General features: G+C 34.1%; 1 protein-coding gene across 1 annotated transcript; it reads left to right on the top strand.

The window, feature by feature from the left end:
* Positions 1-359: 359 nt before the first annotated feature.
* CRISP2 (cysteine rich secretory protein 2) lies at positions 360-20,204 on the top strand. The gene is made up of 9 exons (XM_008071054.1): positions 360-397; positions 1,711-1,810; positions 5,089-5,166; positions 8,758-8,874; positions 9,673-9,760; positions 11,045-11,190; positions 11,628-11,725; positions 13,639-13,727; positions 19,952-20,204. The coding sequence occupies exons 3-9, from the start codon at positions 5,098-5,100 to the stop codon at positions 20,077-20,079; spliced, it is 735 nt and encodes a 244-aa protein (XP_008069245.1). The 5' UTR covers positions 360-397; positions 1,711-1,810; positions 5,089-5,097; the 3' UTR covers positions 20,080-20,204.
* The last annotated feature ends 2,901 nt before the right edge of the window (positions 20,205-23,105 follow it).

Here is a 23,105-nt window from a genome sequence, read left to right as displayed (position 1 = left end):
ATGCTCTTGTCTGAAAGAGAGCACCTCCTTTTTTAGCTACCCCGTGAGCATTCTGAATCCTGATATTATCTTCTGATATTATCTTCTTCCTCCTGCTCCTCCTAGTACTGCCCAGGTGTACAAATAAACTTTTAGTTTTCTAGCCAAGTAGTGGTAATGAGGAAAAGAGAACGTCGCTTTTCACGACGGAAAACGTGCAAGATTGTCTCCGAGATCCGGACTGGGGAGTAGTGGGAGGAACCCACTTAGCGAGATGTCATAAAACCCCGTGACATCACCCATATGTGACATCACTCGCACGTAGTGCTTGGGGAGGTTACAGCTGGGGTAGGGAGGCCAGCAGTAGCCAGTCTCTGCTTCGGCCCTGTTACAGGAAGATCTGTGCTCTGGAGCCAAGGTAAATATTAGAGCCAGATTGGAAACTAGAAATGCCAGCGGTGAGGAGGTGGGGTGAAGATAGGGGAAGGAATGATCCATGAGGTGAGGGAGCTTCTGAGCCTTCTTGATGCCTCTTCTGGCATCCCCAGGGCATATTATCTGGTTCAAGGCAGACTGATGGTTCAGTTTTGTTGCTTAGCACCAGTCTATCAAAGACTTTCCACCTGCTCTAATATGAGCCTATTGAAACCCATTGCCTTCTTTAAAGATTAAATCATTCTGTTTATGTAAGACCCACTGAATCATAGCTAAAGTTTGAAAATCACTTCTAAATCTGGTCTTTCAAAAGGTGTGAAATTAATCTAGTTTTTTTATTAATGTTTTGAATATACAGTCACTAGAAACTGTATATAATGATTAGAATGGGGTTATTGACTCTTCTGAACTTGTTGCCATCTATTGGCTTGCAGGATAAAAACCATGAAGAGCCAGGTGTGGTGCCTCACGCCTATAATCCCAGCACTTTGGGAGACTGAGGTGAGAGGATTGCCTGAGACCACGGGTTCGAGACCAGCGTGGGCAACATGGCAAGACCTCATCTCTACAATAATAAATAAAAATTAGCCAGGCGTGGTAGCGTGCACCTGTATTTCCGGCTACTTGGAAGGCTGAAACTGAAAGAAGGATCGAGGCTGTGGTGGCCAGGAGCATCCCACTGCACTCCAGCCTGGGCGACAGAGTGAGACTCCAACTCAAAAAAACAAAATAAAATGAAATTTAATTTAATTTTAAAAAAGATAAAGGTGTAAATTAAAAATCCATGTAGTCAGTGCTCACTGTGTGGGACACTACTTATGAAAGTAATCTTTTTTTTTTTTTTTGAGTTGGAGTCTCACTCTGTCGCCCAGACTGGAGTGCAGTGGCCGCTCCCGGCCACCGCAGCCTCGACCTGCTGGGCTCCGGCGATCCTTCCGCCTCAGCCTTCCGAGTAGCCGGAATTACAGGCGTGCGCTATCACGCCCGGCTGATTTTTTGATTTATTGTAGAGATGAGGTCTCGCTGCCCAGGCGGGTCTCGAACCCGCGGGCTCAGGCAATCCACTCACCTCAGCCTCCCAAAGGCACGGGATTACAGGCTGAGCAACCGAGCCCGGCTAGAAGTATACTTTTTAACATTGAAAAGCAATCTGACCTCAGAAGAAAATTATGGTTTTTAATCATGAGATAAAATACAGTAAATTATTGGGAACAGTACTAAATACTTGCGTCAAGTTTCAAGCTTGTGACAGATTATAGATATCTTTATTTTATATTCTCTGTTTCCCTGTTCTAGGATTATGAAATCATAGACTATGTTCTTCCTGTAGAAACACTGAGAGGACCATGTCATCCTGGTCTTAAAACACAAGAAAGGACACAGTACTTCACCACTAGTAAGTAGCAAGAGTGAAAAAATGGTAGCCAACTTTTCAACTATGTGGGAATGTGGGCTTAAAGGTACAAAATATAATCATAAAGAATAGAGAAGATATTTTTCCTTGAATATGCTTTCACCAAGTGTGCCATTGCTTTCAATGATGCAACAAAGGTGATTATAGTTTAGATGGGCGAGGGTATAGAATAGTAAAATACAGAGAGAAGTATATGGCATCACTATCTATTGAATTCTAGAATGGTAGGTCATCAAATGCAAATACAGTGAGTAACTGAGATATACAAAATCTTCAGGCTCATGTGTATTGCTCTCAATGACCTGATTAGTATACAACAGCCCAGATTTAGATCATTTTTCTAAAGCTAGTCAGAAAGTCTATAATAGAACCAGGCCTTGAACATGTGAATTTCTAATTAGATTTTACTGATTTTTTTTTCTATGACACCTAGAAGGAAAAACAAGTTTCATAAGCACTTCTAAAATTATCAATTCATTCAAACAGTATATATTTATGGAACTATCTCATGAGCTCAGCAAATTGCCAAGCATGGTAAAGGATAATAATACAAGTATTAATAATTACCATGTATTGAGTATTATATGCATAATTTATTTGAGTATTAAATGTTTTACATATATTATGCCTTCCAGTCTACAAAGCAAACCTGTAACAGGATAATCCACATTTTACATAAGAAAAAATTGAAGGTCAGTGTAGATTTCTGAGATGGTGATGGTTTTTAAAGACTGCACTTTTAACCAATAAGCTGCAGGTAGTTGGTAATTAGAAAGTAAAAGTCATAGAAAACAAACCTGGGAAACGTAGTGACACCTCATCTCTAAATAAATTTCTTTTTTTAATTAGCCAGGAGTTCTGGTATGCATCCGTAATCCCAACTACTCAGTAATTTGAGGCAGAAGGATCACTTGAGTCTGAGAGAGAGAGAGAGAGAATATGAATGAGAAGGAGAGTAAGTATAGAAGGTTGAACTATGAGAGTTTCAGCCACAAGACAGGACCTGTAACCTTCTTAGTAATTAATCAGTCTTGGGTAGTCAATCTAGAAATACTAGGCCAAAAAGGCCTCATCCAGACTTTAATGTGCCTAGGAAGAGGAACAGAGTTGTTAGGGCAGGAGGGCATGCTTTATCTCATGTTAAAAGGTATGTAAAAAGCAAATAATGGCAAAATTATTATTCAACACTGGCAATTAAATTTGAGGCTATTGGTATGAAAAGTACCATTTCAGAAACTTGTTGACTTAGATTTACTCGCACAGCTAGAGTTTGCCAAAACAAACATATACTATATATTCTGCTCTGAACTGCTCTCTGCGTTTACTCTTCCTACAGATATAGCAGATATTTCATCCTGCTCTGAGCACCAACAGTAAGTGATAACTCATTTATTTTCATGTGAATATTTTATTATGCTAATCATTTTTATGTTGCCACAAAGTGATATAGTTAATAAATTTATCTATGACTTTTAAAACTTTGATAATTTTTATTGAGAATAATCTCAAGTTAATTTTACTCTTGTAAAGTTAAGAAAAGTTACAGCACTAGAACAAAAATTAATATTAATTTGATACTAATGAATTTTAGATAAATTTTCACATTTATTCTATAAATAATATAATTAATACCCATGTTTGTGATTTCAAAACAAACATAATAGAACTATCTTTAATAGAAAAATGAAAAAGTATGGCTGTTTGGGTACACTGTATTCATATATGCCTCCATAATGAGGATCTCACTACTACTAACAAATACAATTATATATTAATAAAGGAATTATTAAAATAAAAATAGAAGATCTCCATTGTGCTGCAATCATGATTGCTTTTTTTTAATTGAAACTATGTCTCTTTCAATGTGCATTAACTTTGAAGTCATAATTGGATGAAGACTAATTTCTGACATTATCTAAGAACTTACTATTGACATAGGTTAATTAACTCTTAAACCATAATGTTTTCAACTGTTAAATATATATTGTCAAACCCAGTAAGTTGTGAGAGTGAAATTATGCATAATATTCTACCATGAATTGTCAATAAATGTTCATTCCTCTCCCACATCAAGGATAATGAGATACATGGAACCAGTATCAATTATCTACTATTTACAAATCAGTGAAGCCTAAAAATTACCACAGATCAATTGTTTGGGATTATCTTTCTCTCCAAGAATATGAGAGTGCCAGGCCCATGCAAAGAAAACAAATTAAGGCAGCCTTACTTTTATATATAAAGTAAATAATTTACGTGACTAATGGCCAGAAGATGAGTGTTTCCTAAACTAGGTAATCTTGTTGCTTAATCTAAAGGACCTACAATGTTTTGACATATTGAGAATGGACAACATAGGCAAAAAAATGTTGAGTTTGTTTTAAAAAGAAAATGATAGCCAGGCGTGGTGACATGTGTCTGTAGTTCCAGATCCTTGGAAGGTTGAAGAAGAAGGATCACCTAAGCCCAGCAGGTCGAGGCTACAGTGGTCATGAGCGTGCCACTGCACTCCAGCCTGGGCAACAAGAGTGAGACTCCAACTCAAAATAGATAGATAGATAGATAGATAGATAGATAGATAGATAGATAGATAGATAGAAAGTAAAAATATTAAACAACATTTGTACCAAATCATGGATTGAGCAAGCCATATTTTCAATACATTAATTTTATCTGTATTTTTTCCATGTAAGGAAATTAGAAAATATATTCAAGTGTAAGAAAGAAAATAACTTTCAATTATTCTGTTAAATAAATAACTACTAATAAAATGTTATGTCTGTGTAATCACAACCTTGAAATCTCAATTAGGGTCTGGTGTTCACAAAAGGAAAAACAGTTCTACTTTTCATAGAGAATAGCAAATCAAGAGCTGGTGCACATTGAAAATAAACTTCCCCTCCAAAACTGAAATGAATAATGAATGCTAGTACCATAATTAACTATGAAGGAATCTATTTTCTCCACATTTTCTTTTTGATGAGTATGGGCCACAGAACTAGACAGACAGATAATCCCTAGTCTCTATTAAAGCATCAGTCAAGTTCTTCAGCTTATTTTTTTATCATCCCTATCAGAGGCAAGATTGACTATATGATGATTCTACTGTTACCATAGGGCAATTCTCTTTTTACATTATTATTGAATTTGGAGATCATAGTATCTTTTAGATAACCAAGATCATCACAATGGCTTTCTCCCTCTTAAAGTAGTTCTCGTATTACTTATTTCAACACTGACTTTTGTTTCCTTTGACTTAGTTTTCAACAATGGCTTTATTACCGGTGGTGTTGTTTCTGGTGTCTGTACTGCTTCCATCTTTACCCACTGAAGGAAAGGTAAAGTTAAAATGGAAAATCTTTTCAGAGTTATCTAGCAACCTTGTGGAATAGCAAGTTACTTCCAGATTGGAAGGGGCAAGAGTATCTGGGATGTCAGAGTTCTCACTGGTGGTTCAGAGCACTTAATGTGATTACTGAGAAGAAAGACCAAGGCCATGCAATATGTATATGTATGTTTATAGCAGCCATCAGTCACATGTGGTTACTGAGCACTTGAAATGAGACTTAAATGGGAAGATGTCTTGCAAGTGTGGGATTTCAAAGATTTAGAATAAAGTAGAAAAGATCTCATTAATTTTTTATATTGAATCCATGATGAAATGATAGCATTTTGGATATTTAATTGCAAAATACATTAGGTTCTTAGGGTTGTTGTAACAAATTATCACAAGTTTGGTGACTGTAGAACAACAGAAATTTGTTCTCTCACAACTATGGAGGCCAGAAATCTGAAGTCAATTATCTACAGGACAGCCTTCCCACTGCAGGATCTAAGAGAATCTGTTCCATGCCTTTCTCCTAGCTTCTGGTGGCTTCTGCCAAATCTTGGCATTCCTTGACTTGTCTCTACATCACTCCAATCTCTACCTCAATCTTTCCACTACCTTCTCCTCTCCATGTGTCTCTTATAAAGTTACTTGTCATCATTAGATTTAGGACCAACTTGAATAATAGGATAATCTTATCCCCAAAATCCTTAATTACATCTGCAAAGACTTTTTTTCCCAAATAAGATTACATTCACAGATTCTGAGCATTAGAACATGGACATATTTGGGAGGGCAACTATCACTTAACTTATTACATCTCAAATATATTATTCAAATTATCTGTTTCTTTTTAATTTTTAAATATGTCCACCTAAAAATTAAAATTGCATATCTTTTGAATCATGTTTCTAATGGACATCACTGTGATTGTGGGTTTAAAAACTAATCTTAGCTCTCCAGTCCCAAGAACTCTTCTGATTTCCTTAATTTTAATCATTTTTCATGTGATCCCCCAGAAAACTAACAATGTATTTATATAATATTAAATTAGCACCACTTCTTCATATATATCAACACATTTAATTTCCATAGTTGTGTAAAAATAACTAGACTTTTTAAAATTAAGAACAAAACAAACAACCAACTCCAAAGGTCTTAATGTTTCATTTATTAATGTTCACAGAGTTAGTGTGTGAAGGGCTCAAGATAACTTCGAATTTAGATCTTCTAGTTATTTCTTTTTTTTTTTAATTTTTAATTTTGAAGATGTGGAGTACAATTCAGGGTTAAGTATACAAATGTCCATTATGCAGGTTGGATCTTCTAGTTATTTCTAACATGTTACTTTGTTTAAATAACCCCAGGACATGGTCAGGCACCTTCAGTGATGGAATGTGTGGCGCTCACATACAATGTAAATATCCCGGTCAGAAAACCTCTGTGAGAAGCTTTGGTCATTCTGTTTGTTCTCACCTACTCCTTTAACTCTGCGCACGCTAGACTAGCTAGAACTTCTCAGATTGGAGAACTCTGACACTTAGTTCAGACCTCATTTGGCATTCAGAAATATAGTTGTTGTATTACTATAATCAAATTATCAATGTGCAGACAATTAATTCATCACCTAGAGCTTTATTCAAGTGACTTGCTGTTTTGGCAAAAATATTTCCCAAAAATATTTTTTGTGACCCTTTTCAATCCCTTTTAACCTCTCTTGCCCATCTCCTGACTTCATTTATAAAATTATTAAATAGTGAGATGTCATTTGGTCTTTGGCATCACTAAATATTTGCTGATCAGATGTTCTACATATACTCTATCCAGAATAATTTTTTTTGTTTCTCAAGATGCCTAAAACACTATTAAAATCTTTCAGAATTCCAATCTAGAATTTCCTTTTGTGAAGCCTTTCCTGACCTTGAGCCAGAATTGTTTTCTCCTTCCTCTATGTCGTAGATTACTTAAATCAGTTCTGTTATTAAATGGTATTATAATTATTTATGTAATGTTATCTATCCAATACAAAATAGAACAGATACATATTTATTCATTTTATTCTCAATACTTTTTAATATTATACTCATGCAATAAAGCTTTATTAATACTCATAAAATGCATATATTATTTTTTTCATTTGGTTTTGGTTTTTGGTTTTGTTTTGTTTTGTTTTTGAAACCAGGATTTGTTGAGAGGACAGGAAAACTCCCACAGTGGGAGGGGACCCAAGGAGGCTGCCCATATATATTATTAGTATAATTTTTATCTATAAAGCAAGATGAAGTAAAAAGCAGGAAATAATTGCTTTTTTCTCAGAAACAAATTTTGTATGTGTTTTGAAATGAAATTACTTTAAGCAAATTTTTGAAGTCAATAGGAAATATCCAGGGATGCTATTTTATGCTTTGTATAAAGCAGAGATAGGCCTCTACTGACATTTAACATGCATATCCTTTCTAATGTAGGAGTCAGAAACTGTGCCATTTTTATTGGTACAACGGCATTTGCTATGGGTCCCTGTTCTTAAGAAGATAAAAACAGGAAAGAAAAATGAACATTTGGTAGATATTGGCAATCAAATATAGTCTGACCTATAGTGGCAGTATTTGAAGGCTCTTGAGGTATTTCAGTATTGGAAGAAGGAAGAATAACTTTTTTCAAGGTGTCAGATAAAATTAAATAAGGAGCCCTGTCCTTTTAGACTTATATGTCAAAATCTTGCTTATCTCCTTATAACATCATACTCGTGTAAATTTAAGCTGTCTTAGACTTTGAACCACAAGTTCTGGTTCACCCTATTCAACCCCTAGAGTTAATCCTCCCTTCCACACTCCCTAACCTTCAACACACACAGTCACAAAGGTAAGTAAAAAATATCAGCCCCTGATTTAATACCTTATCAGTTACATTTCTGTAACTAAAAGGAACAAAGTCAGAAATAATCCATTTATTAGATGGATTTGCTTCCTCCAAATTGCCTTGAAGATTTTTTTTTTTTAGTATCATAAAACTGTCTTTTAAACAACCCAGTAAAATCTGCTAGAAAATAGGTATAATAATTTTACTAGAGAACTGAATGTGAGGCATGTGCTTTAACTGGGCCTAAATATTCTTTCCTTAACTGCAGAGACCATGTCAATGCAAGCTTCTTAAAGGCTAAGGTGAATCATGGGCTCCACCCTTACCCCACCTTATTGCAACCTATCAAATATAAATGGATATGTCGTGAAGTTCCTAATATGTATCTTTGAGACTATAAAATATTATTACTCATATGCCTGTAAAAATAACATTAAAACCTCCCTTGAAACAAAAAGTTGGCATTTGTGACCTCAGATAAATTTTTAGTTTGCATTGCTATGAATTACTCCCAATTCTCAAAACTCCTACTACTTTCCTATTTAAAAGACATATGCCTGGCTCAGATTCAAAGACAATGCTTAACAGCTAAAATGTATTTTAATATTCATTCAATACAACATGATAACTAAATGTCATGCATTTTTTAAAGTAATCTTTGTTCCCCTGAGTGAATTTTTTTCATTATTATATGCAATTTCCAAAAATGTTAAAAAATAATTCTAAACGTATTTTCTTTTAGGATCCAGCATTTACTGCTTTATTAACCACCCAAACACAAGTGCAAAGGGAGATTGTAAATAAACACAATGAACTAAGGAAGGAAGTCTCTCCACCAGCCAGCAATATGCTAAAGATGGTAAGAACGGTCACCTAAGGAAAGGGCTGTGAAATACTGTGGAAGGAACTTGCAGCTGATCACTGACATCTCTTAAATTTGTGGTGTCCAATTTCTCTCTCTATTTTGCTATTTTACTTTATCTGTTATATAGACAGGACAATATTTCTTATTTTTGTTTTAAAAATGATTAAATGACTTGCCAAGTTTACAGGGTTATTGAGTTAGGAAGACTGGGAAGTTTGGAAGAATTCAAAGACAATTCTTCTGGCATCCATTATGAAGCCATTACATTTTTTAGTTCACTATATTTTTTAGTGTAAAATCCAGAAAATCTCCTTTCCTTCAGGATCAGTATCATTTATTATAAAGAAAAGCTCACTTCCCAGAGCACAGTCTCTAAAAGCCATGAATTTTCAATATGAAAGTAGTAGGCTACAAATGGAATTGGTATAATCTAGGCCAGTTTATTGCTATTAAATATAATTAGAATACTTTTAACGCTTATCAATATTTAGACTAGAACTATAACTAAAAATCCTAGGTGTGGCTGCCATGCTATCATAAACAGATAATGTTTTAGATATTTTGCTTTTTAGATGCATTACCTGTGGACATCTCTTCATGTGTAAACTGGCACTGGAATAGATAAAGACACATACAAAAGAAACCATAACAAAAAGACATTTCAATAGCAATAATAATTAGATAATGCATCTACAGAAGCTTGAAAGTATCACAAATCAATCCTCAAATCATGTTGTGAAGTATGTTTTATTGTGATTAAATCGTTGTGTTTTATTTTCTTGTGATGTTTAGGAATGGAACAAAGAAGCAACAACAAATGCCCAAAAGTGGGCAAATAAGTGCACTTTAGAACACAGTAATGCAGAGGACCGAAAAACCAGTATGTAAATTAGTTAAATACCTGTTGAATAAGTGAAAAAATAAAATAATAAAAGGCCATTGGAAGATATTGCATGAAGAAGACTTTGAGAATAAATGTTACTTATATTGCTGTTTTTTAAGTCAAAATATCTTCATATAGAAGGATAATTACAATAAGAATTTTTTACTTGTTCATTATTTATATTACGCAAATAATTTATCATGCCGTATCTCACTTGCTGCTCTCAACCAGTTCATAAGTAAAGCAGGCTATGTATCTTTTGTTTTTGTATTTGTTTTTGTAATTTTAAGGATTAGAAAGCCAGGATTTGAAAAGAACATGACTTATCCAAGAACAAAATCTTAAGCGTTATACTAGAAATCCTTAACCAGGCTTTTTGATTTTTAACTTACAGACCTTTTGGGGATATTATGCAACTGTTTGTTGTTTTGAAATCTATTTTTTTGTTGATAAAATATATTGAATTTGTGTTAAATTGTTCCTGAATCTTTGTCTAAAAATTTTAGCCTTTGAAAACATATTAAATCTATAATATTCAAAATTTATATAAAATCAGTTTTTTGAATATTTAACTTATATTTTTGTTTATTGTAACCAAATATTTTGTATGGACTGGGTGCCTGCAATGCATAGATTACTATATTAGACTAAAAAAAATCCACATTGAGGATTATAAAAGTGAGAGAAAAAAACTTATACACATGAACTTTACATAAAATATTTACTTACATTGTCAAGAATAACACACTATATTCAATCCCGATTTGAAAGCAGTGAATAATTTATGAAATGTTTTTAGGTTGTAAGGCACTTCTTGCTTAACTTTTCATTGGGATTGTTGATAACTGCCTATAACGCCTTTTTTTTCAAATTTCACGCAAAATTATATACTTTTTTAGGGTGCTATATGTGAAAAATTTCTAGTGAATACTGCAAGTACAGAGAAAATACAAGAGTTGGTTGCTGTCTTTAGCAATCTTACAATACAAGATTGTAGGATTGTATTGTGTTCTTGTGAAGAATTGAGCATGCAAGTAAATGAATCTTTGACAATTCAAAAGTAGAAACTCAAAGTTTTAATGTTCAGGCCAGACTCAGTGTGTTAGGTGTTCTGTGTTCTAATCAGCTGTGTAGCTGATGAAGGACTGAGACACTCTCCTTATGTATTAGTCAAGAGTTGGCAACCATTGGGCCCTGTAGCATCTTTGCGTTTGTGTGATCAATTTCTTTTACCACTGCATATTTTATGAGCTTTCTCAAGTATGATCTGTTCCTTGTGAGGTACAAAGTGTGGTGAGAATCTCTATATGTCAAGTGATCCTACTTCCTGGTCAGATGCAATCCAAAGCTGGTATGATGAGAGCCTAGATTTTACCTATGGTGTAGGACCAAAGAGTTCCAGTGCAGTCGTTGGACATTATACTCAGGTAAGAGGAAGGGATGAAAATATCTCTGAGATAGATGCTCCAATATAAAAAACTTCTCCAAATGATGACCAAGTTCAATGTTTAATTTAGGGGAACAACCTGATAGGTATAATACAGTCTTGACATTTGACTGTATTTCATCTAAAGCTGTCATTTTAGTCCAAGGTCTGCCAACCTCTTGGTAGGAAAGCATACTCTCTATTGATACTACATCTCTATTGATACTACATTATAAAGGATAGAGTGATTAATGTACATGAGCATTTACTATTTTAAAAGTTTATTACTTTTGATTCAGCAATTTATTTTATAAGGTATAAGGTTGCAGACTACAACAGTAACCTTTTTCAGTTTTATATTTGCTACTATTTGTTTTTAAATATTTTTTCCTCTTCTCTAATGTGCTCTCATATTTTTATTCCCTTATGGACTTGTAGCTTGTGTGGTACTCATCTTATCGTGTTGGATGTGGAATTGCCTACTGTCCCAATCAAGAAAGTCTAAAATACTACTATGTTTGCCAATATTGTCCTGCGTAAGTATACTCTAGAGTTTAATGGCAATAACTCCACTTGAAAATATTGTTTTAAAATCTCGTATCTTAAACCAGATTAAAAGATATGTTTCAGAAAAGGAGTGAAATAAACGTTTTGGAATTTATTAAGATTGAGACATTTTCAGCTTCTCGGAGAGAAGACCAACTTCTCAGTTCCAAGTATAAGAGCTGAAGTTCTCACATCTTATTTATAAAATGATGTCTTTCTCTCAGTTGGCATTTCCTCAGCTCAGGGTCACTCCACGAGCATGTATAATATGTATTTATCTAGATTTAGTATCATCAGTTCTTGCTAATTTCAAACTCTAGCAGTGTAGGTGTTTTATAGTTAAGCAAGGGATGCTGGTGAGATTGTAAATATAGGAAAATATACTGCAATTTTGCCCCTTTTTGCTCAAATATACTTACTCCTGCTTGTACGCGCGCGCAACACACACACACAATTACCATTACAAATGATTTATTCATTTGCATCTCAATGGCTTTTCAAGAGACCTTTTATATATTTTAGAACACAGAAAAGTACCATCTTAAATCTATGCTCTTTGGAATTTTTGACAGAAAACTCCATAACCATATTGTAAGGTCTTGACTTGTAGCAGGAAACATGACCTTTCATCAAATAATATGTTAACTATAATCTACAAAAAATTGCTTGGATATATTGATGATACCACAGCCTATCTGTTCTAATTTTTTTAATGTTTAAAATTCTTTACCACAGAGGTCAGAGGGTGAACCCGGGGGCTTTCATAACCAAGCCTCCTACAGTATTTGTTTTTATGCTGTAGGTAACTCAGGTGATATAGCATTTCAGTTTGAGAAATATGATCTCCAAAAACATTTTCCTTGAAGCACATACTTAAGTCGAGAGAATTGAAAGGCCTTAGGAGAATGTATCCAAACTCATTATCCAGCCTTCAGAATAGAAGCATCTGTAGCAAGATATCAGAAGTGACAGTTAGAGTAAATCATAAGGGAAAGCAGGGAAGATAGAACTTCCAGAATACTATATCTGTTTTATGTTTTTTTCCAAGTGTTTGCACATACTCAGCTACAACTGTGCAGGGAGGCTGAGATTTAGCCACATTGCTTTAAGCCCTTGCCCCACTTGGTACTATTGAGATTTGAACTTCCATATATTTTTAAATAAATTGTGTGAACAGCAGAATAATGATAAGAAGTGAGTCATAGGTTAATCATTGTATACCCAGGATATTAGTATTTATTAAAAAAATTTTTTAAACTAACATTCCTTTTTTTGGTAAACATCTTATACATGCTACCTCTAGAAACTCATAAACCTTCCTCAGCACAGCCTCCCAAACACATGCACTGACTACACTAACTACTTAAGCATTTCTACCTTCATCTAAAAGAATAATCATTTGCTGGAGCCATATATTTTTGTAGTTCTTATTAGAAAAATTATGAATTTTTATCTTTCAAATATTAAATTATGTTATAATATTGAGTATTTATTTCCCTGTTGCAATCTACTGACCCCAGGATCATCATCTTTGTCTTTAGAGGATATGTTTTACCCCTAACCAGCATGCTTGGGGTGTACTGTACTATCGATTTGACTGGGACTACTGGGAGATGAAGAAGGTGCTGCCATATTGCAATATACTCTAAAAACTTTAAACTCTAACTATCCCATTTCAGTTGTTCAGCCTGTGGAATTATGGTCAAGGAGGTGGTCAATGTGTGCAGCATTTTCTTAATTTGAATTATCTGAATTACACACTGGGAATTACAGTTTTTTCTGGTTTTGTTGACATACAACAAGCACTGCATAACTATGTATATTTGACTACTGATGCCTCTCTTAGAGCATAAACTAAACAGAAAAGTGAAAAATATTTGACATTGTTTATTTCAAATTTCAGAGGCAATAATGTGAATAAAAAGAATACTCCTTATCAACAAGGAACACCTTGTTCCAGTTGCCCTGGTAACTGTGACAAAGGACTATGTAGTAAGTTTCAAGTGATTAATTTGCTATTATAAGAACTGATATTTTCTTTTTTAAAAAAATAATTTAAGATATCCTTTAAAGTAACTAATTTAGATCATGTATTTATAGAAAAGTAAAATAAAAGCACTCAACAAAGTATATTTAAGTAAATATTTTATGCACTGCAGTAACCTATATATTATTTGTAATAAAAAGAATATTACCATATGTAATAATGGACCATCTAATATCAATGTGTTTTTATGACCATGTAGAGCCAGTTAATATCAACTATACACCTTTCTGGTAAACGGTACATTTTATCAGAGCTTAATATCACTATATCAAAAGTATTTTAAAGGAATCAAAATGTATAAAACTAAGGTGTGAGATCACATTATGGTTCAGTCTACACAGTTACAACAAATATTACTGTTTATCTGTGCTAATGAGTTTATCATTGATAATTTCTTCACTTCTTTTCTACAGTGTTGCTAGGATCATGGTGTTTGCCTCAATCAATGATCTTTGCCCTATTTTAATAGTTTGTGCACATATTGATGACAAAATCCAATCTATATGTCATATTGGCCCACAGAAACCACAAACATATCTTTGCAAAAGAATAATATAAAATAAATATATCTGATTTTAAACATTGTCATAAATAGAAGTAAAAATATTTGGCTTTTTATAGTTGGAATACATCTATTAAAATCATTATGAATGATTTAAATGCATTTATCTTTCATTAACATTTTTTCCAAGTCAATTATATAGCTATAAATAAGAATATTAATGACAATAAAGCTACATATCAACTAAAAACAAAAAAGTTGAATATTTATACATCTGCTGAATGCTAGGAAGTTTGGAATTCATTCTATTAGCAATGCGCATTCAATTGAAATACTTTAAACAAAAGAGTGACAAGATGAGAGTCATATTTTATAAAGAACTATTTAGCTATAGTATGCAGAAATGATCAAATAGAAGCCAGCTATAAAACTGCTAAAAGCAAATTTTACTTAAAAAATTGATTAAAGAAGAGCAAGATAGCAAAATAAGACCCTTCCATGATCATCCCTCATGGAAATATCCATTTGAACACCTATTCGCACAAGAAAAATACTTTCACAAGAGCTAAGAACACAAGATGATAGGTCGCAGTACTGTTTTAACCTAATAATAAGAAAAGAAGCATTGAAGGGGATAGGAAGGACAATCTCATAATGGTTATACTACCCCTTCCCCCAGTCCAGGGAGCACGGAGAGACATTGTTCACTTGGGGGAGAGAGAAGGATATGTATGTGGGACTTTGCCTTGTAATCCAGTGTGGATCCTTCATAATAAAGCACAGCATTAGGCAAAATCTGCAGCCCCTGATTTCAGGATAGAACCCATGGAGAACATTTCTAGATCCACCTCAGCAGTAGAAGGAAGTCTGCTATCTTGGTAGAACAGACTTGAGTCCCAGCCCACATCACCACCAACCAACTGGAGTAACCTTCAACTGTGAATAAATGTCAGCAGGAGGTAGGCATAGCAACTTCTGGCCTCAGGTGCACTGGTCTGGGAAGCTGTGGGTTTCAGGTTACTCAGCATGGTGTTAATTGTTGCAACCATGGGATTACCTGCATCATCCCTCGCCTAAGCCCCAGGCAACACAGTATGATGAACAACATTGTTCACTTGTGAAAAAGAGAGGGAAGTATGTGGGAGACTTTGCCTTGGAATCCAGTACTGAGCCTACTACAACAAAACACAACACCAGGATGAAACCCAGTCTCTGAATTCAGACTAGTACACATAGTTGGAGACTCTACATCTGCCCCAGCAGCAGAAGAAAATTCATTGCCCCAGTGAGACAGATTCAAGTTGCAGCCTGCATCACCACTGACTGACTAAAATGGCCTTGAGTCTCAAATAAATATTAGTGACAGGCAGACCATGGTGTGGGTTTTAGGCAGAACATAACACTGTGTTGGTCTGGGAGGCCATGGGCTTCTGATGCAACAAAGCATAGCATTAGCTGTGGAAGATAGCTGTCACCCGTCTCCTAACCATACCACTCTTCTATCCAAGATCACAGTAAACTTGGGTTTAGGGCACTCTCTAGAGCTGAGACTTCAGTCTTAGGAACCCCAATGGTCAGTCTTCCTCAGATTCTTAGAAGGCTGTCTAAAGAAGAATAGGTACAAAGTAGCTCAGAATGTGAAGAATGGAATACCTAATTCTTTAATGCCTAGATATTGAGATGCATCCATAAGCCTTGAAAACATTCAGAAAAATATGATGTACCAAATGACCTAAATAAGATACTAGTGACCAAACCTGGAAAGATGTAAATGTGTGATCTCTAAGGCAGGGAATTCAAAATAGCTGTATTGAGGAACTCAACAAATGTCAGTAAGACACAGAGAAACAATTTAGAAATTTATCAAAGAAATTTTTTTAAAAGATTGAAATAATTTTTTTCAAAAAATCAAACATAAATTCTGAAGCTGAAAAATACAAATTAAAAAACTGAAAAATACATTAAAGGATCTAAATAGCATATTGATGAAACTGAAGTATCAGTGAGGTTGAAGACAGGGTTTGTGATAATACACAGAGGAGAAAAAAAGAACAAAAAAATGAAGAAAACTTATGAAATCTATAAGCATCGAAAGAGCAAATGAACGAATCATTGACATTCAAGAATGAGCAGAGAATAAGAAAGCTTACTCAAAGAAACAATAAATCAAACATTCTAAGTCTGGAGAAAATATAAATCTAAAATATAGAGAAAAATATAAATTAGTACAGAAAAGTCAAAAGCCACCAATCAGATTCATTTCAAATAAGAGTACCCTAAAGCATATAATAATCAAACTTTCAAAAATCAAAAATGAAGACAGTATCCTGAAAACATCATGAGAAAAGAAGCAAATAACATGTAAAGAGGTTTAAATACATTTGACAACAGACTTCTCAGTGGAAAACTTACAGGTCAGAATGAAGTAGAGTAACATATTAAAGGGCTAAACAAACAAACAAAAACATGACAAGAGTATTGTATCCAGCAAAGTTATCCTTCAGACATGAAGGAAAGATACAGACTTACTCAAACAAAAACTGAGGAAATTCTACACCACAAGACATATCTTATAAAGAAATGCTGATGAGAGTTCTTTAGTCAAAATAAACCAATACTAAACTGTAACAAGAAAATATCTGTCACTATAAAACTCACTAGTAAAAATAAGTATACAGATAAATTTAAAGTACTCTGATACAACAATTGTGTTGTAAACCACTCATATCTTTAGTATAAAGACTAAAATATGACACTAGTAAAAATAATAATTACAACAATTTGATAAGAGAACAGGCAATAGAAAAATATGAAAACAGACATCCAAAAATCAAAATATTGTTCAAGGAAACGGAGTTAAAGTGTAGAACTTTTTTTTGTTTTGTGTGTGTGTATGTGTGTGTGTGTGTGTTAGTGTGTGTGTGAGTGATCAAAGTTGAAGTCATCATCAGTTTAAAATAACTTGATAATGGGGTAAGATTTTTTGTAAGCCTCATGGTAACCACAAAGCAAAACTGTTTCTTTCTTTATTTTAAAGATGTAGGGTACAATTCAGGATTAGGTATACAAATGTTCATTATTCAGTTACCCTTGTTGATGATGTGTACCCCGCCCTCCCCTGGTGGTTTCCCTCAGCTGCCAATCCCACTACTGCTAATCTGTTTCTTATAGTATTATGATAATTGTTCAAGGTCCGCTTATGAGTTAGAACATATGGTACTCTGTTGTTTCTGTGATAGTTTTAACTGAGTATGTTAAAAAATAAAAATAAAAAGCAACGAATGAAAGTCTACTACCAGAAAATAATCACTTAACCACAAAGGAAAGCAGAAAGAGATAAGGAAGGGGGAAAATGACAAAAGAACAAGTAGCAAAATGGCAGTAGTAAGTTTTTCCTATTCATAATAACTCTGAGGGTAAATGGACTAAATTTTTCAACTAAAAAACATAGAGTAGATAAATGAATAAAAAAAGATTCAATTGTATGCTGCCTACAAGAATCTTACTTCATCTGTAAAGACATACATAGACTGAAAGTAAAAAGATGGAGAAAGAAATTCCATGCAAATGAAAACCCAAAAAGAAAAAATCAGAAGTAGCTATATTTAGTTCAGATAAAATAGACTTTAAGTGAAAAAAGTTGTAAAGAAAGACACAAAGGAGGCCATTATGTAATGACAAAGAATTCACTGCAACAGGAGGAAATAATAATTATAATTACTTGCACCCAACACTGGATCTCCCAGAAATATAACATAACTATTTATAGACTTAAAGGAAGAAATGGACAACAATTTAATAATAGTAGGAAGCCTCAATATCTTACTTTTGGCAGTGGACAGACCATTCAGACAGAAAATTAACAAAGAAATATTAGAATTTAACTACTATCTAACAGCTGCATAATACACATTCCTGCATCAGTACATAGAACATTCTGTAGAAAGACCATGCTAGGCCTCAAAACAAGTCTTACAATTTTTTTTAATTGAAATTTTATCAATATCTTATTTCTGACCACAATAGGATAAAACTAGAAGTCAATAACTAGAGGAACTTTGAAAGCAGTACAAATAGATGTGCTCTTGAATGGCCAATAACTCAATAAAGAAATTAAAAAGGAAATTTAAACAGAAACATGACATACCAAAAACTGTGGAATACAGCAAAAGCACTCCCAAGAGGGAAATTTCATAGGAAGAAACTCCTACAACAAAACTGTAGAAAGTTTTCAAATAAACAATCTATTTGCACCTCAAAGAACTAGAAAGGCAAGAACAAACCAAACTCAAAATTAGTAGAAGAAAAGAAAATGAACAAAATACCTGAATAGATATTTCTCAAAAGACAACAACAAATGGCCAACCTGAATATGAAAAAATGTCCAGCATCCCTAATCATCAGAAAAAGGCAAATAAAAACTGCAATGCGATTTCATCTCAACCTGGTTAGAATGACTAGTATCAGAAAGACAAAATATCAAATGCTTGTGAGAATGCAAAGAACGGAAAACTCTTATATGTTGTTGCTGAGATTGGAAATTAGTATGGTCATTATGTGAAACAGTATGGAATTTCCTCAAAAAACTAAATATGAAACTACCATCTGATCCCTCAAACCCACTACTAGATACATATGCAAAGGAAAGGAAATCCGTGTGCTGAAGAGATATCTCCACTCCTACAAAATACCACATGATTTTAGTCATAGGTGGAATCTAAAAAAGTTAATTTAATAAAAGTATCAAGTATAATAGTGATTACCAGTGACTGTGGAGAGTTAGATGAGTGAAGATGAAGGATGAGGAGATGTTGGTTAGTTAGTACAAAGTAAGAAAAAGAAAAATAAGTTCTGATATTCTATGACAAAACAGGACTTTAGATAATAATTATATGATTAAAGATAGCTAGAAGAGAGGATTTTGAATATTGTCACCGCACAGAAACAATAAGTGTTTAAAGTGATAGATGTGCTAATTACCCTGATTAGATCATTGCACAATGTATACATGTATTGAGCCACCACACTGTACTCCAAAAATATGTGCAATTATTATGTGTCACCTGTAAATAGAAAACTTTTTAAGAAGTGTGTCCTTACTACAGTAGTGGCAAAATAAATGACAAAAAATGGACAGATTTGAGAGACAGAAAGTGGAATAGTCAATGTTTGTAACCTCTGCTGCGTAAGTGCTGGTCAAAAGAGAGAAAAACCTGAATGCCTTTGTTCAGGTTGACTCCACTCTCTGGCTTAATTTAATGGCTTAATGCTGAGTAGTCGGCATTTCAGTTCCCTGAGTTTGAGGAAGCAATGCAGGGAGATTATACCTGAGAATTGTCCGCCTTGTGGCTAGTATAATGAGTTTGTTTGAGATTTATTGACCTTGGGGCCCTCAAGGGACATCCAAATAGAAACATCAAAAGGAAGGATAATAGTGCCCTTGTTTTACATCTGTTTCCACCAATAAGGATCATTTTTTCCAGATTTAAAAAAAAAAAGCACAACTAAGACACCTCATATGTCCCTTAAGACATGAATGGTCATCATAGTGTAAGAGATGCTAATCTGTTTGTCCACTCCTGTCCCCTCCCCATGAACTTTGAATGTATGGTTTTGCTCCCACTAAGAAAAAATGCTAATGAAGTAACCAATCTGTTTTTATTACAGCCAATAGTTGTGAGTATGAAGATCTTCTTAGTAACTGTGAGTCCTTGAAGAAAACAGCTGGCTGCGAGCATGAATTGCTCCAGGAAAAGTGCAAGGCTACTTGCTTCTGTGAAAACAAAATTTACTAACATGCCTAGTGTGCACTGTGCAGGACTATGTAAAGAAAACCTGAGTCATTACTTGACATACACCAGAGGAAAATTATAGGGAAAGTTAGGTACAAATTTGATTCCAAACAGCAAGGCATCCTTCCAGATCTTTTCAGAAATCTCTTTCATACAATGATTTACCAAAGTAGCCTAGTCTATGATGATAACTTTGGACTTTGACATACATTTGGTGCTTTAAATTCAATGAACTGAATCAAGTTGAAGATTCTGAAAATTGTATAACCACAGGATTTAGGTCACTAGAAATTGGATCAAAGGGGGCAAACTACATGTTTCCTGAAACAACATGCTAAAAAAGAAAAGGCTAGCATCATTGTCATCTCCACTACATGATCTTTTGCCTGAGTAAAGAATGAATTCAAAGCTTGGCACCTACATTTGTTTCATGGGCTTTCTTTTAAAGAAAAGTAATCAACTCTCAGAATAAAGAACTTATAAAAGCAGCCAATTTGATTTTTATGCAATATTTTATAGCATTCATAATTAACACCAGCTAGACTCAGACTGGATAAATGATAATACAGAGCAAAATTTTCAAAATAGTTGCTTATAAAAGTAAATTTTAACCAAAAAGAAATCAGTTCTATTACTTTTTTTCCTTTTTGACATTTTGACTTCTTCCCTGTTTGTTTAGTTGATTTAAAAACAAAAACAAAGCCAAAAAAGTGGTCATAATTCAATGGAATACATAAATGTAGCTTTCTAAGAAAACAAATGAAGAAATAAATCCGTTTTAGAGAGATTAACTATTTTATGCCCTTACATACATTTTCAATTAAGATTGATAACAAGAGGATGAAGTAGTTCCATTTTACAGATGAGAACACATGAAAATTCTAAACACACACACACACACAAACACACACACACACACACACACACACACACACACAATATCTAGTGAAAAGGTAACCGGGCATGATGGTTTACGCCTGTAATCCAAGCACTTTGGGAGGCAGAGGCAAGAGGATTACCTGAGTCCAGGAGTTCCAGACCAACCTGGCGAGACCTCTTCTCTACAATAAATCAAAAACTTAGCCAGGTATGGTGGCACTCGCATGTAGTCCCAGCTATTTGGAAGGTTGAGGTGGAAGGATCACCTGAGCCCAGCCAGTAGAGGCTGCGGTGGTCATGAGCAAGCCACTGCCCTCCAATCTGGGCAACAGAGTGAGACTTCTATTCAAAAAAAAAGTGAAAAGTCTATTGAAAGTCAAAAAGTAGATCTGACCAGGCAGATGGTGAAATGAAATGAGCTACTGGTGCCTCCAAGATTAAGCAGATTATCTGAGTCATCCTATAACCATTAAAGAAATTAAATTTATAATCTTAAAGCTTCCAAAAAGCAAATTTCTAGGTCCAGATGGTATTACTGCATCAATCTGTCAAATACTTAAAGAATAGTTACGTTGCAATTTTATACAATCTCTTCTAGAAAATTGAATGGGAATAAATAATGCTCAATGCAGTCTCTGGCACTAGTATTATCCTAATACTAAAGCTAAAGACATTTCTAGAGAAAAAAAAAAAAATAGAAGAACCTGAAGTTATTATGAACACAGATGACAATTTTTTAAAAAAGCATTTAGCAAATTATTCAGCAATACAGTAAAAAATATATATATATACCCTGAACAAGACTTGGAACAAATTACTGGAATAAACCAAAAATTAAACTCTATTATCTAATGATAAATCACCTGTTATGAGTACATTAATTGTATACTAAGCTCCCTATGAATTTCTTTGGAAATTGATTCTTCCACAAGAATGGCATTTCTTGATCTTAACCTTAATAATTCAATTGTCTCTTAAACAGTATTTTGAAATATTTAACTCTATTTCAGGGAAGAAAAAAGAATATTTTGTGGCCTCAAGAGCATATTGGCACAGGGACAATGTGTGAGAGAAGCATACACAATATTCTGCTTGGGTGGTTTTTATATGAAGGGCATTCCATTTTTGTGGTGGCCTTTGAAAGATTCTAAATGCAGAGCTTTCTTTTGAATTCTGTCTTATGATTATAGTTACCTTTGTGGGTGGAAGATCTAATCTGGTCCTTCTCAGAAATGACTGAAAACTAACCTTTACAAATGCGTTTTGACATTAGGAAAACTTCTGCTATTCCTTATGGCCTTCTTTTTTTTTTTTTTTTTTTGAGTTGGAGTCTCGCTCTGTCGCCCAGACTGGAGTGCAGTGGCCGCTTCCGGCCACTGCAGCCTCGACCTGCTGGGCTCCGGCGATCCTTCCGCCTCAGCCTCCCAAGTAGCCGGAATTACAGGCATGCGCTACCACTCCCGGCTGATTTTTTTTTTTTATTTATTGTAGAGATGAGGTCTCGCTGCCCAGGCGGGTCTCCCAAAGGCGCGGGATTACAGGCTGAGTCACTAAGCCCGGCTCCTTATGGCCTTCTTAAATTTCATCCAATTCTAGTGGTTGGTAAAAAAAAATCAAAAATACAATCCCCCTTATTGGAAACCTTAAACTATAATTGCTAATTAACAATTAAAATTCATTTTTTTCCCACTAAACTGAACAGTTGTTTCAGTAGTATTTTTTCTTATATAATTTGATTTGTATTATTAAGTTTGTCTCATTCTATAATAACTGTGGTAAATTCTGAGAAACTGTATAGCTATCCAATTTTTCAAAATGTTGATTATAATGAATTTATTATTTTTTAACAAAAGAAATCTGAATCTAAACTGGAATATCTTCAGAAGGAGCCTACTGCCAGCATTAGTCCATAATTGCACAGCATTCCAAAAAATCAAGCATTTGACTTTATAGACTTTGCTAAATCTTTTCAAAAATGAACATTTCCAGTAGATATTATAATTACTCAAGTTCTTCCTTAATTTGATCATATATTAACTATTCATAGGTATATGTCCTTCTACATCCATGCACCCACAACTTATTTATTTCTGACATTTGATTGTTCCTCAGTTAGGCTATTTTCATACTTCCTTGATTTTTTTTTTATT

The sequence above is a fragment of the Carlito syrichta genome, unplaced genomic scaffold, assembly GCF_000164805.1.
Source record: "Carlito syrichta isolate Samal-C Ts95f unplaced genomic scaffold, Tarsius_syrichta-2.0.1 Scaffold314106, whole genome shotgun sequence".
Taxonomy (NCBI): Eukaryota; Metazoa; Chordata; class Mammalia; order Primates; family Tarsiidae; genus Carlito; species Carlito syrichta.
This window is presented reverse-complemented; position numbering and strand designations above follow the sequence as displayed.